The sequence below is a fragment of the Amphiura filiformis genome, chromosome 10, assembly GCF_039555335.1.
Source record: "Amphiura filiformis chromosome 10, Afil_fr2py, whole genome shotgun sequence".
Classification (NCBI taxonomy): domain Eukaryota; kingdom Metazoa; phylum Echinodermata; class Ophiuroidea; order Amphilepidida; family Amphiuridae; genus Amphiura; species Amphiura filiformis.
The window spans coordinates 13,985,843-14,011,281 of NC_092637.1; the positions used below are offsets into that span (position 1 = coordinate 13,985,843).

At 37.2% G+C, this 25,439-nt stretch overlaps 1 protein-coding gene across 2 annotated transcripts in view; it reads left to right on the top strand.

Moving 5' to 3' along the window:
- Positions 1–25,439, top strand: part of LOC140162534 (ATP-dependent RNA helicase DHX33-like) — a 49,067-nt gene that overhangs the window by 872 nt on the left and 22,756 nt on the right. The window contains exons 2-15 of one of the 2 annotated variants that reach the window (XM_072185783.1): positions 4,681–4,886; positions 7,254–7,304; positions 8,570–8,641; positions 9,719–9,772; positions 12,077–12,132; positions 13,113–13,233; positions 18,182–18,280; positions 19,150–19,235; positions 20,322–20,493; positions 21,899–21,996; positions 23,038–23,136; positions 23,744–23,818; positions 24,627–24,717; positions 25,150–25,215. In XM_072185783.1, coding sequence (XP_072041884.1) covers positions 4,686–4,886; positions 7,254–7,304; positions 8,570–8,641; positions 9,719–9,772; positions 12,077–12,132; positions 13,113–13,233; positions 18,182–18,280; positions 19,150–19,235; positions 20,322–20,493; positions 21,899–21,996; positions 23,038–23,136; positions 23,744–23,818; positions 24,627–24,717; positions 25,150–25,215 — 1,341 coding nt within the window. In that variant the 5' untranslated portion in view covers positions 4,681–4,685. The remainder of the gene's footprint in view (positions 1–4,680; positions 4,887–7,253; positions 7,305–8,569; positions 8,642–9,718; positions 9,773–12,076; positions 12,133–13,112; positions 13,234–18,181; positions 18,281–19,149; positions 19,236–20,321; positions 20,494–21,898; positions 21,997–23,037; positions 23,137–23,743; positions 23,819–24,626; positions 24,718–25,149; positions 25,216–25,439) is intronic. The other variant, XM_072185784.1, reaches the window with a different exon arrangement.

The window sequence follows — 25,439 nt, forward strand, 5'->3', positions numbered from 1 at the left end:
TATATGATTTTTTTAGTGATGAGAGACTACTTTATGGAATTTCAGAGAGATTTTGATAGCAGTTCCATTAAAAAAGGTGCTATCGTCATGAGACTAAGATCTAGAAACACCCCGTAATGCTGTTTTGGGGGAATTTTGCTAGGAGAATCTTTTTGATGAAAGTCAATCTTTGACAAGATGTAACTTTGCTACGGAAAGTGCTATGACAAAAAGGTTTTCAGTGTTGGCTTTCTTTACTCAAGGGCTTTAATTTGATATATAAAATGATGCAGTTTGATGGCAAATTTGAATTCACCTGGCATACCTACATGTAATTACAAGCTGCGTGAGGGGTACTAGTACTACACCCTCGATAAATTTGTGTCTATTTTTACATTTTTCTCAAAAACTAATAACACAGTGGTGACAAAAGTTATGTATATTATAGGGGCAAGCAATCCAATTACTACACTGGAATTTCAGTGACCCAAGACAAGCGGTTTGTTATTTATGACCAGAAATGAGGTACCCCTAGGATGTACCTCGCTTCCTATCATATATACTGAACCGCTTGTCTTGAGTCACTGAAATTTCAGTGTAGTAATTGGATTCCTTGCCCCAATAATATACATAACTTTTATTACCAGTGTGTAATTATTTTTTGAGAAAAATGCAAAAATAGTCACACGTTTACCACATGGGTGTAGTACCCCCTTAAATTTTGAAGACTGACCGACGGGTATGCCTTGTTTGTCTACCCAACAGGGTTTTCTTGAAGCAGTTTGCTGCAGGGATATGTTCAATTTTTTGGACCCTTTCAATTGTGAATTTTTCCTCTGAAGGGGTCCTAAACATTGCCCAAGGGGTATTTTTTATTTTATTTTGGAAGACGTTTTTAACAATATTGGGTGTTCCTATACATGTATATTCAAATATTCAAATTTGAACACATACGTTTCAAGATTTTGTACGCGTTGGACTTTGAACTTTGGATTTGAAGGGGTCCGCAAACTGTGTGAACGCGTACAAACCAAGGGTGATTTTAAGCGGGCGACAGGCGCCGTTTGGCCCCCAGAAACCATGCAAATACGCTTGTGACAAGGCAAAATAATATTGATGTGCGACACCCATTTTCTCCCGAGTGGCGCTTATACGTCTCCAACATTCCCTGCCTCTTAAATTTAAGATAAAACAAAGTAGAAATTACCTGTATAGCTTAACAAGTTTTGTTGACGAAAACATTGTTTTAAAATCATGAACGGCGCTCGCATAGAAAGATCAGTGTATTCAGTAATTTAGTTATCGGCAGCTTTCCAATCGTGCACAAGTTGGAAAGCTCAATTAATATGAAACAAGCGTGAATATGCCAATACAATAGATTGGTCTTGCAATAATACTTGTTTGTATATGCTTGGATCTGTAATTTATTTGCTCAAACTCTATAATGGCGCCTGGATTAATTTAGCTTTCATCCGAAGCACTCTATATGCTTGTAGACGATGTTTTACGGTATGATCACTCAGTGCCAGTGGCAGTGTAAATAGCTCATACATATTAATCACTTCATGGCGTGTCGGCATCTCCCATTGGTCAGTTGAGTCATTGAGCCTCGCAACTCTGCGTAGTAATATAAATTATCTAGGGCCTATTTTATTTTTTTAATAACATTATACTGCTTTTATTTTAGATCCCCAAACTTGAAATAATAATTGTTTTAATCATCTTTAAATTATTTGTTATTTTGCTATATTTGCTCAGTTGAAAATACATCTACCGCAAAAACATGTTTTCATAATTGTCACCAGGAAATGTACCACCGACACAGCTCAGTCGGCTCACAGCATATTTTTAAACTTTTCATTCATAAATTACATACAATTACTACAAACGCTGCTACATGATACACAGTGTGGGCTCACTCATCGCTATTTCATGCACAGATGTTTGATTAGTGATACAAGGGGAACTTTAGAAGAGGTGGCCTGGACTTTTCTTTGGATCGTGCAAATATTACGTTACAATGTCGCCAATTCAATTTACCATGTTTACAATATTTCTTGGATGGGATTTTTTCCAGGTCCAACTCCAAACACAGCCTGCTGGACCCATTCAGGTTATGTAATCTTACTTTTTCTGGGTCCAGTGAGTACAAAAAGCGTCCTGGACGCAAAAACATGAAAAACTGTGAACCCTGTCGAGGAACCAGAGGATACATGCCTGAGAAATATATAACAATTAAAGAAATGAAGCTCAGACAAACTGGCATTGTCTGAGCGGTTCTGATTTTTTCTCTCCTTTATTATAATGCCAGTTTGTCTGAGCTTCATGTCTTTAAAAATTATTGTAATTAAAAAGAAAAACAACCAAAACAAGTAAACAAATATAATTATAAAAAAATAATCAAAATGGGGAAAAAATCAACATGAACCACAGAAACAGTGGAACAAGGTAAATAAGAAATACTGATTCACTAAAACTGAAACCAGCATAAAAATCCGCTGAAGGAACAAGAGAACTAAACAATAAATTAAAAAAATTGAAAGACAACCATATGAATTCGGAAACAGTGAAAACAAATAAAAATAAAATTGATAAAAAAAAATCCTGAGGAGGCATGGAACAGATGGAACAAGGAACACTTGTGAACCATAAACACTTAAACGTGCAAAGTCGTGCATACCCAGAAAACTTTTTTGCACAAGCGTGCGTACCCATATTCACTTGCACAAATTTGTGCTTACCCACAGTGTCTGCAATAAGGGTGTAGCAGTAGCAAAATGCTACACAATTTTCATCATTTGCTACACAATTTTGGAATGTGTAGCAATTTTGTACCATTCATAAGCATTCGCTCCCAAATTTGGTGAGCATTTTTGCTACACAAATAAAATTGCTTAATGCGGACCCTGCTTACCCATTACCAAAGTTTGCAAAAGTGTGTGCGTACCAGCCCTCGAATTAAGGATCTGAAGGGGCACAGCAACTTTTTTAGGGCAAGTTGATAATTGCCTTGGATTTTCACTGAAAAGGCAAGGCAGCACGGCAGTTTGTAATATTTCAAGAGGGCACCATGGCAACTGTTGAGAATTTGAGAAGGGCACCAAGGCAATTTCTCAAAAGTGAAGAAAACACACACAAAAATAGATAGATGATTTTATAATGAAGGGGCAGGGCTGGGGCACCAACGGCAACTTCATTAGAGGGCACGGCAAGTGACTGCCTTGGGTAAAGGACATATTTTGAGGGCATTATGGCAGTGGGGATGGGCACCCATGGCAAAATGCCATGGGTGCCGTGGGTTAATTCGAGGGCTGGTGCGTACCAGGGTTGGCGCGATTTAAATCAAATGATTTTTTTTTTTAATCACTGATTTAAATCAACTTGTTCAATTTTTACCATTTTTGATAAATTTAAGTTAATTTCTTCCTTGAATTGACTGTTTTACTTCATCTGTAATGCTTTTACACCTTTTGGGTACAATTAAATACCTCTATGATGTCATTTTATCTATTGCTAAAAAAATCATTTTCAAGGTGCAGAATTCAACAGGTTTTTTCCCATGATTTTACCAAATTTTTTCTGTGAAATTTTCACATCTGAAAATGCGTTTTGACTTATACATGATAGGATTGTACATAATTTATGTCTAGCATTCCACTGGTCTCTTTTGACTTTATTATGTGGTATAGCAGTTCTTGGAATTTTTGAAAATCAAAAAATCGCCAACCCTGGTGCGTACACATAAACATGTGAACACATGTGTACGTATCCTATACATTTGCGCAAGTGCATGCGTACCCATAAACACCAACAATTAAGCGTCACATTGAAACACATGTGAAAATGTGTCTTTTCTTTTTATGATTTTAGACCTTTTCGGCAACAAATTGAATATAGCGATTACAAATCCATGAAAATATATGTTTGAATGTAGATTGTACAGGTAGTCTTCAAATTATATTTTGAGATGTGTGTACAAACAGCACCATCATCATTTTCAACCCGTTCTCTAGTACCTTGAAAACCTTTGATTTTGTACATCAGTAATTGTGCATCATCAGGTGTAGAGGTCAGTCCATTCTAGGTTTGTTTAGCATGCTGGTAACAATAGTATCCCTCCAGTAGTAGTTCATGCACATTAAGAAATACTACACCCTCGATAAATTTGTGTCTATTTTTGCATTTTCTCAAAACTAATAACACAGTGGTAACAAAAGTTATGTATATTATAGGGGCAAGGAATCCAATTACTACACTGGAATTTCAGTGACCCAAGACAAGTGGTTTGTTATTTATGATAAGAAATAAGGTACCGCTAGCATGTACCTCGTTTCCTATCATATATACTGAACCGCTTGTCTTGAGTCACTGAAATTTCAGTGTAGTAATTGGATTCCTTGCCCCAATAATATACATAATTTTTATTACCAGTGTGTTGTTATTTTTTGAGAAAAATGCAAAACTAGTCACAAATTTACCACAGGGGTGTAGTACCCCCTTAAGGGCTGTTGAACGTTGGGTCATGTCAAGTTTGTGCGTGTCTTTGTTGGTGATAAAATAAAATTAACAATTTTTAAGTGGAGTAAAATTTCATAAAAAATATAATTGTTGTGTTAATTTTAGTGAATAAAATGCACATTTTTACCAGTTATTTTCAGCTTGATTCATATAGCTTTCTAGTTTCTGTTTTGTCATAAACAGCAGTCATGGAAGGAAACTCGGCTAAACGGCAAAAGAGTTTCCATAGCAACAACCACTCATCCAACCAATCAGATGACTTGTATCATCATCGCTGTAATCTGCCAATTTATCCGGCTAGAGGGAAACTCTTATCTGAGATACATAAGACACAATGCTCCATAGTGATTGGTGAGACAGGAAGTGGTAAAACAACGCAAATACCACAGGTATGTGCATGTACCCAGCAAATTGGGCTGTTCCAGTTGAAATCCATACACCCCCTATGGAAGACATGACCTTACAATGTAAGGTGGCTGTGTACTCTCAGACATGCATGTAGTTAAAGTGCCCTAACTTTGTAATTATTCACGCAAGACATATAAAAGTATACATTTTTAAAGGCAAGACATCAATGAATTTTTATACAGATTTGATGTAAAAACAACAATTATGAAGAAAATCACGAAAAAGTGAATTTTTTTTTTCTTAAACTTGAGGCACCATTCCAAAAACCGTTTTTTTTTTGGTTTTTGTCTCGCCTGATAAGGCAGGAGACTATATAATCACTTTTCCGTATGTAGGGGTGTGCGTGTGTGTGTGTGTGACAAATTTGATTAAAGTTTTGGTTTTCGCCTATTTTCTCGGAGACTAGGAGTCGCACGTTTCTCAAACTTGGTGGGTGGGTGCATCTTGACCCGAGACAAAACCAGTTTGTATTGGTTAGTGGGTCAAGGTCACTGAGGACCTCTAGAGGTCATCTGAGGTCAAATTAGTAAAACCTGTCGTATGGGCATGAAACTTGGTAGGTACAGTCAACATTTCAAGCCAAATTTTTTGAAGGTCATTTCAAGGTCACCAGGGGTCATCTGAGGTCAAATTAGTAAAACTGTCGGATGGGCATGAAACTTGGTGGGTACAGTCAACATTTAAAGCCAAATTTTTGGAAGGTCATTTCGGGGTCACCAGGGGTCATCTGAGGTCAAATTAGTAAAAACTATCGGATGTGCATGAAACTTGGTGGGTACAGTCAACATTTAAAGCCAAATTTTTGGAAGGTCATTTCGAGGTCACCAGGGGTCATCTGAGGTCAAATTAGTAAAAACTGTCGATGGACATGAAACTTGGTGGGTACAGTCAACATTTAAAGCCAAATTTTTTCAAGATCATTTCGAGGCCACCAGGGGTCATCTGAGGTCAAATTAGTAAAAACTGTCGTGTGGGTATGAAACTTATTGGATACAGTCAACATTTAGAGCCAAAGTTTTGGAAGGTCATTTCAGGGTCACCAGGGGTCAAATTAGTAAAAACTGTTGCATGGGTATGAAACTTGGTGGGCACAGTCACCATCAGCCAGATAATCGTGCCTAGCCGATAACCGCCAAATTCATTTACCTCTACCAAAAGTAATCACAAAAGCAGGCGGTTGCGAAAGCAGGCGAGACTCGTGGTTCGAGAACCGCCTTGTTTGATATTGGTATTATTTTTTGAGATATTGACCATATAAGGCATCAAAATAAACTTTTTTAAATTCACAAATGCCTATTTGCACAAAATGATGCCTAAAATAGGAAATGACCAAAATATAAAAAAATGAGAAAACAGTTTCTTAAGTCGATCATGCTTTTTATGATGAGCATAGTTGCTTACCTATAGATGCTGTATTTATTGAGTTATCTTGTACCTAAATCGTCATTTTACTGTAAATAAATGCATGGTGTTTGAAAATTAATGCATTTTTGACAGATTTTTTCCTGCAGTACATCTATAGCTGAATAAAAAGTCTATCAAGTGAAACCATTAAAAACAGAAACAAGTATTAAATAAAAGTCAGGTATGAAGAAAACTAAAAATGGGGGTCCCTAATGCCCCACTTTACCCTAAATCTTTTAAAATTTCAACATTAATGTTGCATGGTATCAAATAACACGTAAAGCTGTAAGCACTTGAACATTGTCATTCTTGGCTCAAATGTTCTTTGGAAAGTTCAAATATAACATATTTGCACAACCTAAAGAATTAAAGTTGGAAAGCTTCCAATTGTATAAATCAAAGTTTTTCAGACAAACTGTTATTCATCTTCAGTGAAAGCATGAATAACATAACAATGTCGGATTATAAAATAGAAAATGTTGACTAAATTACTTTAGGAAGCAGTGAGCGAGTATGAAAAAGCGTCTGTTGATCAAACTTGGAATGAACTGCATTGATGCACGCATTAGGTAATCGTTGATTTCTTCGCAACCAGTCAACTGAATCAAATCAAAATTTTGTATGTAATGCGAAATAAAATAGGCTATGCGCTACATTTTTAATTGTTTGATTCTATTTCTCGACATACGTTCAATTTTATTCACTCTGTAATTTTTTCTGGGACACCCTGTATGTTTCGGGCCATGATCCAGATTTGCATGGGCAGTATGTTGTAAAGTTATTGGATGGGTGCTTATAGAGGCATGGGCAGTTAATAGAGCGAATACGGTAATTGTAGCACATTGAAATGTATTTTCTTGGTTTTATTCATTCTTAATTTACTTTCATCAATTAGAACTTATGTAATTAATACCAATATTGTGATTTATTTATTTCTCTTGTAGTATTTGTTGGAAGCAGGCTTTGCAAAGAATGGGATCATAGCATGTACACAGGTAAGCATCACAACAGCTATCCCATCATGCATTGCATTGTATCTGCTTGCTACATAGGAAATGTATACAAAAATATAAGTAAGAGCCGCTTATAGTGGAAATTTCAATTGAATGAACGCAGCTTGACATAGCATGTTGATTTTTTTGCGTCCATTGCGCGATGTACACCAGCGTGTGCGACTGTGTGTGAGTAACTCGGAAATGAATCCAACCATGCCAATGCACTAGTGATTGGTTAGTATTGTAGCCAAGGTCGTGCGTTCGTGTTGAAGTTTGAAATACGCGATATACGATCACGGTTGGATCGAGTACAGCTGTTGAAAGCTGTGTTCATTCAATTGAAATTCCTACTATAGATATTATATGGGTATGGATCAGGGTTGTAGCTAGAGAATTTTTAGTGCGGGTGGTATTTGAGGGAATTTTTTATAAATTGACAATTTTATTGAAAATTGCCTAAATTTGGCCAAATTCTGTGATTTTGCAATTTTTAACACTTGAGTGCTGGGTGCTAGAGCTTAAATTGTTTTTCAGTGGTGGGCTCTAAATCTGAGTGCCGGGCTCTGCCGCCCGCCACCGCCCACCGTAGCTACATCCCTGGTATGGATAGTAAAGTGATGAAAGTGGAAGCGGTGGATTTTGTATATATTTTCATTGGCAAGCGTTGTTCTATTAAATATTGTTCCGCAAAGCACGATGGGATAGACTTTTCACCTGCTACTGCGGCATGCAAATTGCAATATGATTCATGCAATACATGCACATTATTTACAGGTGACATGTATTTTTTGAAAGGAAAGAGTCAAGAAATATTGGTGTAACAAAGTTTTGGAGAGAATCACAAGAAACATGTTTGTTTGCCCTATTTTTTGTTTTTTTATTGATCAATATTCCTGAATAATATCCTGAATTTGAGTTTAACTTTGACAGTACACTATTATTTGCTCACCTGGAACGTTTTCACTAGTACGACTGGCTTCTTCAGCAGATGGTGATGCTGTGTTGATATCTTGTCTACAATCGGGATATTCATCACTGATGACATCATGTGATTGACAGAATGATGTCATAGGATGTTACGATGTAGTGCGCACTTCAGGCTTATAGTCTCTCACATGGTATTTTACCATTGGGCATCACAATCATGCAAAAAGTAGAAATTCAAAGTGGTGTCTAACCTAGAGCCCACCCATATATCCTTGTTAATTTTATACTACTCTCCTTTATGTGACTGTGATTTTTGGTGGTTTTTTTTCATCCTGTAGCCAAGGCGTGTTGCTGCTGTAACAATTGCTGATCGTGTTGCCCAGGAGAAAAATGCAGAACTTGGACAAGAGGTAGATATGTGACCAGTTCCAACAAAACCCGTAACAAGTTGCCAGATATGTTTCTGAGTTACAGGCCTTTAAAGATGACATTCTCATAAAAAAAATCAAATTTTAGAATTCTTAATTTCTTTGTATTTATCTGTGGGACTTAGAGGACTTTCAAATCCTTGAAAGCACTTATTGAAAAGAAGTTTATTTAATCAATAAATAACAGTTTAACTATGATAATCCCTATTAAATCATGTGTAAGGCAGGAAACTAATTGGCCCATTATTCAGAATTGCAATTTCGCAAAAATATAAATGTATCATTTACAAAATTATCCATATCTTGAAAAGAATTGAGGCTATTTATATAATTTTGGTATCATTTTAAAGCTTATTGTCTAGTGCTTACATTTTTATTCAAATCATGAAATTTCAAAAATGCAACTTGTTCATGGTTTTGTCAGAGCAGGTCATATATGTCAAATAAAATGTAGCATCCTTTTACAAGATTTATGATATATATGTTAAATGGATATGACCCAACTGACAGACAGTTTTATCCTCCAATTTTCTTCAAAAAAACTGAGAGTTTGGTATTAGAAGAAAGCTCATATATTTCCCATAAAATTAATGGCCAAGATACATTTTGTTTAGATGATGTGAATAAAAACATGGTGATTTGTGGTAGCCACGGAAAGCATTGTGTTGGGGTATTGTTATACATGTACACATTTTTGGCTTTTTGCTTCTCATATCAAAACCGCTGGAGCAATAGAGCTTAAAATTTGGAAACATTGTTTTAATGGTATGCCTTAATGTTAGATAGAAAATCCCGGACCACACCCCTTTAAGCATCAAGTGCACAAGCAGAATTGTTGATTGGCTCTTAGTTTTCAGTTGCAGAATTGTTTTATTTTACTATTTATTTGCAAATGTAGCCCTATTTGTTCTCCTCCCTATAGGGCCATATGTACATTCCGCAGCACCCGATAAACATTTTTAGCCTCCCGGTGCTGTAATTATTTTTCTAGAATTTAATTTAAGAATAATTCAGGAATGTCAGGGTTTTACTGATAAAATAAATTAAATTTGTATGCAGGTTGGATATTGTGTACGGTTTGAAGACATGACATCATCTAGCACAAAAATCAAAGTAAGTGACTTTAAATGCATGGGCATGCTTGCGTATTTTGGGGGGGGCTTTGAGCGCCAGCCCCGGGTCAAAGTAGGGGCGGCAGAAATGAAGGGCGGCGGAAGAAGAAGGGCGGCAAAACAGGGCGGCATAAACGAAGGGGCGGCAAAACGAATTAGCAAAGAAAAAAGCGCCAAAAATTGAAAAAGCATAAAAATTTTTGAAAAAAGGTTGCTTTTGGGACGCTAGCGCTCTTCACTTTTTCAAACGACCGTGAAAAAAATTGGGTCAACCTTTTCGGGCTTTTAAGGAAGGGGCGGCAAAATTGTTTCTACTTCAGCCCCCCAGGGTTGGGGCGGCCACGGTACGCCACTGATGGGGCTATTCCAGTTGAAATCCATACACCCCCTATGGAAGATATGACCTTAATCTTCTACACAGGGAGTGTGAATTTCAGATGGGATTACCCCAATGAGTGACTCCATTTGAAATCTATGGACAAAGTTAGTGACTTTCTGTGCATCAGGCTATTCGAAATCCATACATTCCCCATAGAAGACATGACCTTTATCTTCCTTAGGCCAAAAAAAAAAAAAAGGTTTGTCTCACGAACCCGCCAAGATAAGTATGTGAAAGCGATACAGCTGCTTTGTCTCACGCTGCTGACCGCCTTTTTAAAGGTTTTTTTTTTTTTTTCCCCGATTTTTCCGGTTCCCGATAGTTCGACCAACGTAGTAAAAATGAATTCCTCAATGTCAGAAAACCATCGAAAATGTCAGGCAGCGCGATGCCATTAGTGTTGCAGATAGCCCGTAACCCACACCGTAGCCTCAGTCTCGCTAGTTTCACGCCATCCTTGCAACGGCACGGAGCGTAAAGCCGACAAAAAGCCACATTGTACTCTAGGTTGGTACATATGAGCGAGAATTGATCGGTCCATAGAGGGGTAAAAAAGGTGAAAACTGAAGAAACCTCTCGATAGAGTACCGAAAGCTCACTCAGCCCTCTAAATATTCACCTCTATGGAAACATCAAATCTCGCTCATACCAACATTTGTATCGTAACTTTGTATTTTGCACTGATTTTTAATAGTGATCAGCTCTAGGAAGGCAAATAAAATACAGTTACAGAATATTAACATTGTAAATTTGTTGCTTCTCTTTCATTGTAAGACCACTTGTAGTTTTCCAATACCTGTCTTGTGATTTTCATTTGTCTCAGGCTAAAAAAAAAATGTTCGTGAGACAAACCTTTTTTTTTTTTTGGCCTTACAGGGAGTGTGAATTTCAAATAGGATTACATGAATAGGTAACTCCGTTTGAAATCTACACCCCCTGTGTTGGAGATAAACCCTCACCGTGCCCATGTTTTTTGGCTATCAGAAAGGAAAGAAAAAATGAAAAAGGAGAGAAGATGAACAAAGAAATCACTTGGTACCCCTGGGATTCGAACCTCGGACACCTCGCATGCCACACAGAAGATCACCGGTCTGTAGCCATGGGGGTTACGCTGGCCCGGACAGCGATTCCCTGGATATATACCGTATTTCGTCAAATAAACGCCCCCGGGGACGTTACATTTTCCCAAGGGGGGCGTTTATTCAAGGTCAATTTTAGAACAGTAATTCCTGTTAAAATCATTAGGTTAAGTAAAAACACGCGCTAAAATGACGAACTATGAACTAGAAACACTGACTTCTGGCTCACTTCCGGTTTCTGATCCAGATTTTCGCCAATTATTGACACTATTATCGACCATGTGCGCAACTTGGTAAGCTTACTACACAAGATAGCATGGAAATATCGGCATTTTGAAACATCTTGGTTGAAAAAAGTGGTGGGGCGTTTATTTGAGGGGGGGGGCGACTATTTGAGGAAATACGGTATGACTTGGGCTGATGATGTGGAATGCATGAATGAGCAGTGGTTTTAATAGTGAGCTTTAGTGAGCTCTGGTTGGTTAGAGTTAAGGTTATGTCCTCCATAGGGGATACCTACAACGTAGATATCAACTGGAATAGTCCATTATCCAAGAACAAATTGATGTTTGTGTGATATATGATTTGGTGTGAACAATTATACCACGCCACATGCTCATCAAATGCGTTGTCGCCATAGTGTGATTGGTTGAGGTATTTTTTGAGGTATAGTTTGTGTAACATTATTTACACATATATGAATATTAATGACTTCATTATTATTCTTTGCTATTTGTAAACCTTTGTTATTTATAAACCTTTGCTATTTGCAAACTTTTGTTATTTACAAACTTTTGTTATTTACAAACATAGTTTCCAACAGTCTTATTTGCTATTTTTGTTGTAGTATATGACTGACGGTATGTTACTCAGAGAAGCAATATTAGACCCACTACTCAGGAGGTAAGCCTAAAATTAAGTAAATATTTGTGTATGTTTGTGTGTACGTCTGTGTATCTGATACATGAACTTTGGTTGCATTGTTGATCACTCCCAAACTGTGAAAGGTCAAAAACAATTACATATATGTGACACAATCTGGTCCATTAGGGCCAAAGGAGGCAAATTTGAAATTGAGATAAAAAGCAAAAATATGGAGTTAAAAAGCAATAAAATACATAAAACAATACTCATCATAAAACTTCAGAATTGTAGAACCAAGTATGCTTGACATTTGGTGTTTTCAGTATATGATAGCCTAATGTTTGTATAATAATTATAGTAACTCAATTGTCAAAAAATACCTCCTTGGAGCAGATCATCCCTATATACCTGGTGGTCCACAAACAATGCACCACAATTGAAATACTGATGATATGATTTCTATAAGCAATTGGCAAACACTTCACATCAATGAGGGCGCTGTGAGTGTTGACCAAATTCAGTGTTAATAGCAGAGGTGTAAGTCTTCCCGAAATTCCCGGAATTCCGGAAATGTGGCCAAAAAAAATATATAAATTGCGGAAATGTGATTTTTTTTTTTACATTTCCGGAATTGGATGATGATAATTTGTCATAAAAAAGAAGAAAACAACTTTTTGGAGGGGGGGTGATACCCTGCACAGGGCCTAGATTTCATCATCACTGCACTTACTGTATATTACAATGAGAGAATCATTACGAGAATTGATTCTGTGATTCTCATCGAAATCTAGGCCCTGCTGCAGCCTATTCCCCGGACAAGCCCCCTTGCACCCCCGGAATTCCGGACATTTGGCGAGGTGCTCGCCTTAGGCTCGCATGTTTTTCAATGAGTGGATCGTTACCTCACTTACACCTCTGTAATAGGGACTACTAACATCTCTGCTACTTGCAAGACAGAAACTTGTACTTGACTCATGCTGAATTTGTATTTATATAATGCTCACACTTTTTGGTTTCAGATATAGCGTGATAGTCCTAGACGAGGCCCATGAGAGGACCATTCACACAGATGTATTGTTTGGTGTAGTGAAATCAGCTCAGAAACACAGAAATGCAAAATCACTTGTTGCAAAATTAAAGGTAAGGAATGAAAGCGGTAATGGAAAGTAAATAATAAATAAGTTTGGGGATTTATACAGTGGCTTAGCTAAGGGGGGGCAAGGGGACAGTGCCCCCCTGTGAGAAGTCTTGCCCCCCACCCCAATGTGGGATGCTGGCTGCCCTGATTTTGTATTTCTTGATAATTTTCGTCAAAGGTTGCGCCTCTTAAAAGTTGTCTTGCCCCCCCCCTTTGCCCACCCTCAGAAAAAGTGCTGGCTATGCCACTGTATTTATAGTGCATAATGCAAGCGCACAGACCTCTGCAGTGCACACTTTACAGATTTTTGTTGACCACTGTGGCCTGATTTAAATTAAGATACTAAGATAGTGGGAAATTTTCATGGGGGTTTAATTTTTGCACTTTTCGCATTTGAAAATGCAGTCGCAAATTTTTAACCCAGTGTAAATATTTATTACACATACAACTTAAAGGAGTATTTCGTGATCCTAGCATCCTCTATTTATGTCATTTTTCATTAGATATCCACGAAAAAAACCTATTCCCAAAATTTCAGTTGATTCCGATTTTGCGTTCGCGAGTTATGCATGATTATGTGTATTACACTGCTCCATAGACAATGCGTTGTAATTTTGTTCTGGTGCACCAGAACGAAATATCTTATCTTGCTAAACGAATTAATCTGCAAGAAATATTTTGTACATAAACATTATGTAGCCAGAGGTTTCCAGTGATATAAAAATCTCAACTTTTTTTGAGAAAAGTGGGGGGATGAGGCTGTGGATCACGAAATGCCCCTTTAATGTGAATGTAGTTGGAAATGTGAATTAAACACCCATTAAACTGTCCAAAATGATAAAGTTGAACCCCGGCGGTAGTTAGTATGCTCTCATGTAAAAAATTAAGTTAGCTTGAAATTTCCCTGGACAAGGAACTTGCTAATTGTCTTGTTGTAAGTAAATAGATAAATGATGAATTGAAAGAAGTTTGTAACTGGTTCAAAGCTAATAAATTGTTTATTAATGCAAATAAAACAAAATATATGACATCACACATGACATATAAAATACAAGATAACGTTGAAATTATATTAAACAATACACAGCTTGACAGAGTAAAAAAAACCCAAAACTCTTAGGGTTATTATAGATGAAAACTTTACATGGAAAAGTCATATTGACTGCATAACTAAAACGATTTCAAGAAATATTGGTGTCATGAACAAACTTAAACATTACATTACGTATCGAATACTACATTCTTTGTACTGTACTTGGATTCTATCTAAACTATGGTATACTTATTTGGGGGAATACCTACAAATGCTACTTGGATAAAATTGTCCAACTTCAAAAATGGGTGATAAGAACAATTAAAGGAAGGTGACCTGATATATTTGGGAAATCAAATTCTTTAAAACTTTCGTATAACATAAAATGTTATCCCTTTCAAGCACTCATGTAAAAAGAACATGTAAATGTGACTAATTCCTAATGGAATTACCAACATTTATACAGCGTGATATTGGTAGTCTACAGTGTTTTTATTAATGATAATCATCATGACCATGTAATATATTGATATCAAGTGAAAGGCCCTATTTTTCTCATAAACATATTGAAATTAGAAGTTCCAACTCAGTGTATTTCCGAAGATATCATCAAAAAACTGCCTAATTAGTCTCAAATGTGGTATACCATATTTGAGACTAATTCGCAGTTTTTGATTATTTCTTCGAAATATACCAATTTTGATGAAGTAAAGTGGGGGATGAAATTGTAAATCAGGTTACCCACCTTTAATAACTCTAATTACAGAAGCCATATAATACAGCTCCTTTATTCTTTAAAAGCAATCTCCTTGCCATCAACGATATGTATACACTGGAACTGGGCATTTTTACACTGGAACTGGGCATTTTCATGTTTAGACATGAAATGAACGATTTACCTGTAGCTTTTAAGGAGTACTTCTGTTCAAGTTTGGTAATGTTTAGAAGTGGGAGCTGGTAGCCTAATGGATAAGGCGTCCGTCTAGAGATCGGAAGGTTGTGGGTTCGATTCCCATGCCGGCACATTCCCTTGCTTTCTTTTCAAGTTGGGTTGTGTGCCGGTCGGGATTTGTGTTTATTTATTGTCTTGTTTAATTGTAACACTTTGGGTTGGCAAACTGTTCATTCTTTCTAATGTTTAGAAGTTTACTGTAGATTTAGTACCGGTACTGGATATTATTCAAATGTAAACATCAGTTTCCATAGGTTGCATTAGTTGTTGTAACTTCATATTCAAACAGCATCTCTATCATCTTGCAAAGATCCACTTATGTTACTAATGCCAGTCTGGATGCCACGGTGACTGTTAGAAGATAAGCAGCGACAACAAAGTTTTTTCAGAGTATCGCGCATTGCATGACGGAATTTTTGACAGCAACAGACATACAGGATTGGATTAACAGAAGAGTTTAGCATGAGACAAAAAAAACCCATGGCGAAAAATGTGTTGTTTTGCTTTGAATTCAAAATGTCGATGCTGCTCACTTTTTCAAATATGTCATCAAAATATTTAAATTGAATCGGCAATTGACAACAAAAGAAAACCAAGTTGTTCAGAATCAAAGTGCGAGTGACTTGATTATGAGCTGATTGCATCTGCACACGGTTATTTGTAAGATTACGGCTCGTCAATACCGATATGATTTTAAATGAAATAATGCAGTTGAACAGGAAGCAAACTACAAATGAACCAACTAGGATTAAATTTAGATATCCAATGTATAACTCACAAAATGCAACATGTACAGGTAGATGTGAGAATGCTTCTTCTGACGGCCAAATGAAACAGGTTGGATAAAGTTTTAATCCGGTTGCCCATATGACACTAAGTGCTGTACCAATCAACCATACAGCAATTATCATCTTAAATGTACGCTTTCCCCCTTTCATCAGGCGATGTTGAATTGGTCGGCAAATTGCTAGGTATCTTTCTGCCGCAATCAGTGTGACAAAGTACAGTGACACAAAGAGGGGGATAGTTCCAGATATATTGTGAACATAACAATCTATAGTTGAACGAAACAGATAATCATCGCGAACGTCCGAAGTCCAATAATCCAAACTTGCCCACATCAATATATCAGCAAGAAAGCAAATATCTGCAATGGCTAAGTTGCTCATAAAAGCAGTCAAGCTACTCTTCATTGCTGGATTTGTCAAAACTGATATCAAGAAGATAGCATTTCCTAGTATGCCAAAAGCACAAACAATAGGTCCTAAAAACATGTAGATAGCTGCATCTTCAGAGGAGAAAATCCTTTCCATGGCTAATATCGGATCAGTTACATTGATGATATACTCTGCCCCAAAACAAATGTTGGTGTTTTGAATGGCATCCATGATGAAATAACTGACTGTCCTCAACAATATTGTTCTTGCAACATTAAAAAAGTATCAAAGAAAGGTTTAAAGCTAGTCAACAACACTTGTGTTTTTTCCGAATAATTTCAGAGTAACCATACTCCATCATCAGCGGTGTAGTACTGGTGAATGTATGACCTTTACTTCTTGTTGACAATGTCCTTTTTTGACCTTTTTGTCAGATTTTTTTTTCTAGAAGCAAAGTGTCATAGATTTTGGAAAGTTCTCGACCCCTGTCCCTATTAAGGGTGGGCTGGTCTCTTTCTTGATGAAAATTGCTTCTCTCACTTCTCCTTGGCAATATAGTTTTTCTTCTCTGCAATAAAGTAAGTTGCGATATAGGAATTTTATCAGTTGTAATCTTGATGATTTGACAAAAGTGGTCACTGAGTTCACAGGCTTGCTACCTTACAGTCCACACAGTTAAAAATGCAAATGTTTGTGGAATGGTTTGTTGACACTGGCTTCAATCTCAAATTTCCTTACCAAATATGGATACAATAACTAGAAAAGCAGATACGTATGAAAATGTATTTCCTAGAACCCCAGATCAAATCGGAATAGGGGCCATTAGTTCAAAATAATAACCTATTAAATAATTTGTATCTTTCTTCTCTGGCCTGAGCCTGGTCAGGAAGTATGTCTTATTAACAGTGTTGCCAGTCTTCAGAAAATTGTCTGATTTCAGGAAATTTTACTCTGACGATTCTGTGTAAATGTATAGTCAAAGTACATTTTTCAGGAATTTTTTTTGCCATTTCAGGATTTTTTGAGAACATTGACTGGCATCTCTGTGTCTATAGACATTTTATGTATACCTCATCCTGTCTTCTTACATTATTTTCCATTTTGAAGTTAATGGATATACTTATCAAACTAATTATCAATGCATCAGGATAATTCAAGATATTTATATGCGTAATGCAGACCTAATCAATGCTAATGGAGTTAATGCAGAGCTGATCAGGCTAATGGAGTTGGCATAATGGGCGAAGAGACATGAATCTTATTTGGTAATTAGGTGATTTAGGCTATTATCGGTTTCAGCTACAGAAATTTTGTTATTACATGGTGCAGTTTTGAGTCTGTATTTTTTTAAATATAATATCTTTGTACCATACCCATTTGCCAGAGCCCACAAGTTGGCAACACTGTGTCACCAACTTCCTTTTGTTGATCTCATCACCAACTTTGAAAACATGCGGATCTTTATATAGAATTGCAGATTCATACGTAGTGGTAATAAAATGAAAGTAAATTAAACTTCCAACATTACTTGTTTATTTTCGCTTACCGGGAGCACTTTCGAGGAACTTCCTCGTCATCAGCCGATGTTGTTGGCTCTAATGTATTTCTTGGAAACGACTAGAGTGACGTCATTGAGTGTGATGTCACCTGATCAGGTTGGTCTCTAGCCGTTTCCAAGAAATACATCATAGCCAACAACATCGGCTGATGATGAAAGTTCCTCGAAAAGTGCTCCTGGTAAGCAAAAATAAACAAGTAGTGTTGATATTTAATTTAAATTACTTTCATGCTGATCTTTGTTCTTGTAGATTATTGTGATGTCGGCCACCATGGATGTGGATCATTTCTCACGATATTTTAACAATGCACCGGTGTTGTATCTACAGGGAAGGCAGCATCCTATTCAGGTTAGCAAAAGGGAGAAACATGGACCAAAATTCTGGACCAACCCATCATCCAAACTGGGCTATTCCATTTCAAATCCACACTACCCCTGTGGAAGATTTAGCTCAAGTCTTCTACAGAGGGAGTATGAGATTCGAATAGAATAGACAATTGGGTAACTTCTATTTGAAATACTCACTCCAGTTGTGGAAGATATAGGTAAAGCCATAATACATGGGGAGTATGGGTTAAAATGATTAACCCTGACCAATTACATTTGAAAAAGTTACTCCCCCTGTGGAAGGGGTTTCCAAAATCTTCCACAGGGGTAATGTGGATTTTAACTGGACTTGCCCAATTAACAGAGGGATGCAAAATCCACTATGGGTGCTTGTATGAGGGCTAGTTCTTGGTCCATTTTGGGATACTGTACAAAATATATATTTTGTACATATGTGTTTTTTTTTAGTTCAACCCAAAAATATCATTAAAAATGAATGGTTTTTGATCATTTTCAATAATAGTACATTGTGCTTTGAATTTGTAAAAGAACAATGTTTACAGGCTTAAGTATTTCCAGGTTAAAAGCTGAATTCAGGGCTTTTTAAACCAAAATTGACACTTCTATTTATTTTCAGACCATTTTGGGGTGTTTCGGTCAATTTCATGCACTTTGTCAGATTCTATCAGTTTCAGGTTTTTCCACATAAGTTTATTTGCATGTCTGTGTTTTAGGTGCCCTTTTTGGCCTTTGTATGTCTATTTTAGTCAATCCAATTTGAGTAAATATTTGGGGCGCTTCAACCTGTGAACGCAAGCATGAATCTTTACTTTACCTTTATGGCAATTATTTCAATTTGTAATCAATCTTTTTGATATATTGTTCCCACAGTTGATGTATTCAGGTGAGACACAGAATGACTACTTATTTGCAGCCATGGTAGCTATCTTTCAGATCCATCAGGAACAACCAGCCAAGTAAGTCAAATGTTGCTCATATGAACACCTGGGGGCAGGATCTTAGCTACATGTAGGACTGCTTGTCCAAAATATGACCTTGAAAAACAAAAACCAGACCTCATCCCCTTCTATAGCCTTTTTTATTAGTCTGGTCTTGCTAAGACATGTAACTTACATGTAGGCCTAAAAAAGAAAATTGTTTGATTGGCGTAACATAAAAAAATAATTAGGATAGGTCGGTCAGCATCTTTTTTTATTTGTTTTTTTACATACATTTTAAACAGTAAATTATGTGACGATAAAGGCCTTGGACCTTTTTAGTTTTTTTTTTTTATTGATTAAAAAATATTTAAAAAAGTCTAGGGTCGGGCCTATTTTTAGGGTCGGTCAGGTTACGCCAATCAAACAATTTTCTCTTTTAGGCCTTATTCAAACATTATTTTTAGAATGTCACAGCCATCATTAGTTTTACCTGTCCCAGAAGCAAACTGCCCATCCAAAATGATGGGTAACTATGTAGTTAAAACCCTGCTGGAGTACTCAAATTTTGTTTGGGTAAGAGTGTGCTGTTGAGAAATTGAAAGTAGATCCATCAATATACCAATTTTTCAAGAAATTTGCACCCATCAATATACCAAAAGTCAAAATTTTCAGCCAAATTTAACACAAATTGTCTTAGTTTTTACGACTTTTCCCTCCAATTTTTTGGAAATTTACAAAATTTTAGTTACAGTGAGGCAAATTTGGCTATTTTTCGAACCTCCTGGTTATGAACACAAGTCATAGTCATGATAAGGTGGCATTATTTTGTGCAGTTGTGTGTGAATGTAACTACTGCATTCCATCTTCAGTAATTTTCATCTCAGCGAGTCAATGACTTTTCACTGGACACAGCTTCAAATCTGAAGCATTTGCTGATTATAAAATGCTGATTATATAGATACGGGCACAAAGCAGCTGCTGCAGATTGGTTTCACCATCCTTTCATCATCGTAGTGCAGCAATACTCACTTTGTGAGGAATGCACCGCACATGAAGAAGAATCAGGTGTGATATTACTTATACTTATGCATTGTGTAATTCTTGTTTAATCTTGCATCACAGTGAAGACATCCTGGTATTTCTGACAGGCCAAGAAGAAATCGAGGCCATGGTCAGATCCGTCAAAGATATCGCCCGTGACTGTCCTTCAGGGACACCACCATTAGTTGTAACACCTCTATATGCTGCATTAGCACAGGGAGCGCAACTCAAAGTATTCCAGCCTACACCACGGGTAAGTTATTTCTGATGCAATGTAGGTAAAGAAGCAATTCAGACCATGGTTAGATGTGTCAAAGATATCGCCCGTGACTGTCCATCAGGGACACCACAATTAGTTGTAACACCTCTATATGCTGCATTAGCACATGGAGCGCAACTCCAAGTATTCCAGCCTACACCACAGGTAAGTTATTTCAGACAGGTCCCTTCATGCTGCATTAGCTCAGGGAGTGCAACTCAATGTATTCCAGCCTACAAAACGGGTAAGCTGTTTCTGACAGGCTAAGAAGAAATTGATGCCATAGTTAGATCCGTCAAAGATATCGCCTATGACTGTCCATCTGGGACACCACCATTAGTTGTAACACTGCTCTATGCTGCATTAGCACAGCGAGCGCAACTCAAAGTATTTCAGCCTACACCACGGGTAAGTTATTTCAGACAGGTCCCAAGAAGAAATTGAGGCCATGGTTAGATCCATCAAAGGTATCGCCTATGACTGTCCATCAGGGACACCACCATTTAGTTGTAACACTGCTCTATGCTGCATTACCGCATGGAGCCCAACTCAAAGTATTTCAGCCGACACCACAGGTAAGTTATTTCTGACAGGTAAAGAAGACATTAAGATCAGGGTTAGATTCATCAACTATATCGCCCATGACTATCCATCACTCAGGGACACCACCATTTGTTGAACAAATGTAACACCTCTTTATGTTGCATTAGCTCAGGGAGTGCAAGTATTCCAGCCTACACACGGGGAAGTTATTTATGACAGGCCGAGAAAAAATTGAGGCCATGGTTAGATCCATCAAAGATATCGCCTGTGACTGTCCTTCAGGAACATCACCATTAGTTGTGACATCCATGCAACATTAGCACAGGGAGCACAATTTAAAGTATTCCAGCATATACCACGGGTAAGTTATTTCAGACAGGTCCCTTTATGCTGCATTATCTCAGGGAACGCAACTCAAAGTATTCCAGCCTACATCACAGGTAAGCTAATTTTGATTGGATCAAGAAGAAATTATGGTCATGGTCCGTCATGACTACCCATCAGGGACACCACAATTGACCTTTTCAGCAAATCCACTAAGCGTTTGCGCGTAGAGCCCTGATGACATCACGCTTCATGCCAAATGCGCAGTAACAATGTTCGCTAATGATGTGTGTATCGGAGTGATGTCCAAACACAAAAGCTTATTGGATTTACCAAAAAAGTCATTTAGTTGTAACACCTCTTTATGCTGTATTACTGCATAGAGCGCAACTCAAAGTATTCCAGCTTACACCACAGGTAAAAATAAGCTATTTCTGACAGACCAAGCAAGAAATTCAGACCATGGTTAGATTTTGATCATCATGTCAGCATGTGCATAATAAATTAATTGTCTTTTCTTCTTTCTCTCCAGGGTAAAAGGAAATTGATTTTATCCACTAATATTGCAGAAACCTCTGTGACAATCCCAGGTATCAAGCATGTCATAGACACAGGCAGAGTCAAAGCAAAGTAAGTCAACTTTTGTTTAAGATATTATAGAAAGCCAGCTCTAGGCTTATTTTAGCTTAAATTTTGCTTAGATTTTAGTTAGATTCACATACCAGTGCATCATGGGAAAATGTTGACATCCAAAGCCGGTGTAATATGAATACAACACAGGGACATATGTATGTTATTGTGTGTTTAAATATCAATATAATGATGTTACATGAATGCACACCAGAGGATGTTTAAAGACATTCCCATGACCCAATGGGGTTTCTGACCTTGGTATGTCTGGTTTTTGTACACATGTGGCAAGTTGACCATACTTTGCATTGGGATTGTGTGCAAATATCTGATGTTTTTATCATAATATTTAACACTGAAAACATCGAGACTTAGGAATAAAATTAATGCAGTGGGACAATATGAATGTTTCCTGTAAGAAAATCAAATATCAGTCCTAAGTCTCAACTATTAGCTCGTTGGCTGCAGTTTTAAAATGACCATTTTGTGTGTGTGGCAATGGGGACTTTGCCTCTAAAATTAGGTTATATTGGTCAAATTTCCCAATCATAGTGCATTTTAGGAATGCCTTTAAGCCTCCTCTGAATGCACACTAAAACAGTAATTTACAATTATATTAGATCCAATTTCTATCTATTGATCACACGGAATCCTTCATGGAGCTGTTTCAACATTATTATTATCACACTTGTGTGAAAATCTAATTGTGGCTAGAACAACGATGTTGACCCCGGAGGTCAAAAATTGAACTGGCAAGAGCAATACTGATGGTGCATCATATTTTGAATCGTGAGAATTCAAGTCTCTGCACAAGTTGTGTTTTTCTTTCAGTGGCTTTTTTATTCCAAGATGTCTGAACACTGATAGCATTTGTACAATCGCTATCAGTGTTTGATCACAAATAATTGAATACCTAAGAAGGGCCCAACTCCATCTCCATAATGTTCCTAATGTTTGGGGAAGAAAGGCCCAACTCTAGTATGATATGGGCATACACTAGAATCAAGCAAGCTTTCCTTGTCTTGTTTTTGCTGTTTGCAGGAGTTATGTTCCTGGTAGTGGATTAGACATGTTAAAGGTGCAGTGGACTTCACAGTCACAAGCATGTCAAAGAATGGGCAGGGCAGGACGGGAGGCCAGGTAAGGTGTTTTTGTTTTAATTTGTAATTCCATTTTAATGTGGTTTGCAGCTTATGTACGACCTGGTCAACTGTTTTATGTCTCCTATGTAGATGACATTTCTGTAAATCTGTGTCAACAGTCATCCTTCTGTTCTTGATGTGGATGTACTAATCTTTTAGCTTTGAAAAATTGCATGGTGAATCTAGTATATTGGTATATTGCTCCATTGCAAAATTAAACTCAACTTACAGAATTTGTAAGTATGAAATGGAGTTTTGTAAAGTAGTTTTGACTGAAAAATACACCCAAAATGTATAATGTTATTCAGTTGTATGCAGGAACAAATCCCAGATCTGGGTGACTACTTCTGGCCCTAAAACAGAATATGTTCCATATGGATGGGCCAGATTTGTTTGTGTGTCTGTATGTGGAAGGTTCCAGAATCGTGCATTGGTAAAATAACTGTGTATATAACAAGCCCTTGCATTAATACTCAAACATTGAGGTACAGCACATAGGAAGGAGGGAAGGAGGGGGACTAACTAGTTTACCCTTGTGGTTGCTATTATTTTTTTAGAAATCTTACAGCCTGACACATATTGTCTTTCTTTCTTTCCTTCTTCAGTGGAACATGTTGGAGATTATACACAGAGACAGAGTTTTCCAAGTTGCCAACTAATACCATACCAGAAATACAAAGGTATAACCTTTTTTTATTTATTCTTATTTATAACATTCGGACAAAGCCAGACAAAGCCCAATAGTGCTCAGAGACTACTAAATTAAATGGATGCCAACCGAATATGACGGGACAGGGATATTGAAAATAGGTCTGATTTTAGATGCAGGAGGAAAACAGCACCTGGAGAAAAACCTGCGACAAGGATGGATCGCCAACCAAACTCACAGAGTACCCCCCAGCACCCGGAGAAAAATCTGCAAGGATGAGCATGGATCAGCAACCAAGCTCACAGAGTGCTCCCCCCACAAGAACTGTTATACACATAACACTACATACAAAGATTAAATGTTATCACAATTAACAATAGGCGCTTCACTGATATTTCATAATTTATTTTATTTTATTTTATTCATTTGGCAATTAACAACAAAATAGAAACAAAACAACAAATTGGGGACTGCTAAGCTGCCAGAGAACACTGAAAGCACAAAAGAGCTCTGTCACCACAAGGCGCAGCGGTCGCAACTCAGCAGACCACACACATACAAATCACATTGGAAAAAAATACAAAAAAGGCATCAATACAAATTAATCATAATCCATATAGTGAGATTTGAGTTGAGATTTAAAAGTAGACTTGCTACAGGTGAGATATGAGTCTCTGATATCGAATGGAATCTAAGACCATAAAACTGGAAAATTAACTAAAGCAAATTAACTAAGCATCTGTTTTGATGATAGGATCACCCAAGCATTAATGGTCAAAAGATCAAATGATTTTGGATCCATTGTCTAATTTGTGTGTTTTATTTGTCCTATCACTCAGGAGTAACCTTTCAAGTGTAGTGTTACAATTAATGGCTCTTGGCATCAAGGATGTGGTACACTTTGATTTTATGGACCCACCATCAGAAGAGGTAAGAAAACTTTCTTGTTCAGGGATAGAATTGGGCTATGCAAGAAACATGTTGATTTCCAGGTCCAGGAGCTCAGTCCATTAGTAGAAAGTGTCAGTAGTCCAAAAAGGGTTAAATTTTAGGTCAGGATTAGGGTTAGGGATACGGTTTGGGTTATGGTTAGCATTAGGGTTAGTGTTAGTATTAGGGATGGAGTTAAGCTAGTGATTAGGAGTATAGCCAGGATTATGTTTAGGGTTAGGATTAGAGCTTAGGTTATAGGTTTGGGTGACATTAATGGTTAGGGTAAGGATTGGGGTTAATAACCAAGTTATTGGATTTTTGGACTAACAACCCTTTGGACTATCGACCTGTAACCTATTTCCCAAGTTGACTTTTTACACTTTTTAAGGTCTTTCTGATATTTCTTTCCTATTTAATTTGTATTTTCAGTCTTTAGAGAGTGCTGTCAAGCAACTTCAGTTACTGGGAGCCATTGGTGGTACAGGGAAAGCACAGGTATTTGAAATATTTCAATAAACTCTTTGTATTTTTACTCCTCTAAATCAGTGACGTCAGAGTGAACGTGCTAGTGTTTACTCAAAATACTGGCGTACACACATACCCATGCATTGAAAGATGCCCCATAGACGTGCACAAAACAGATGCCTCAACACATTGACATCTCTGATTTATGGAGTGTGAATATACTATAGCTGACCTCCTGCGCAGCAAGGATGACA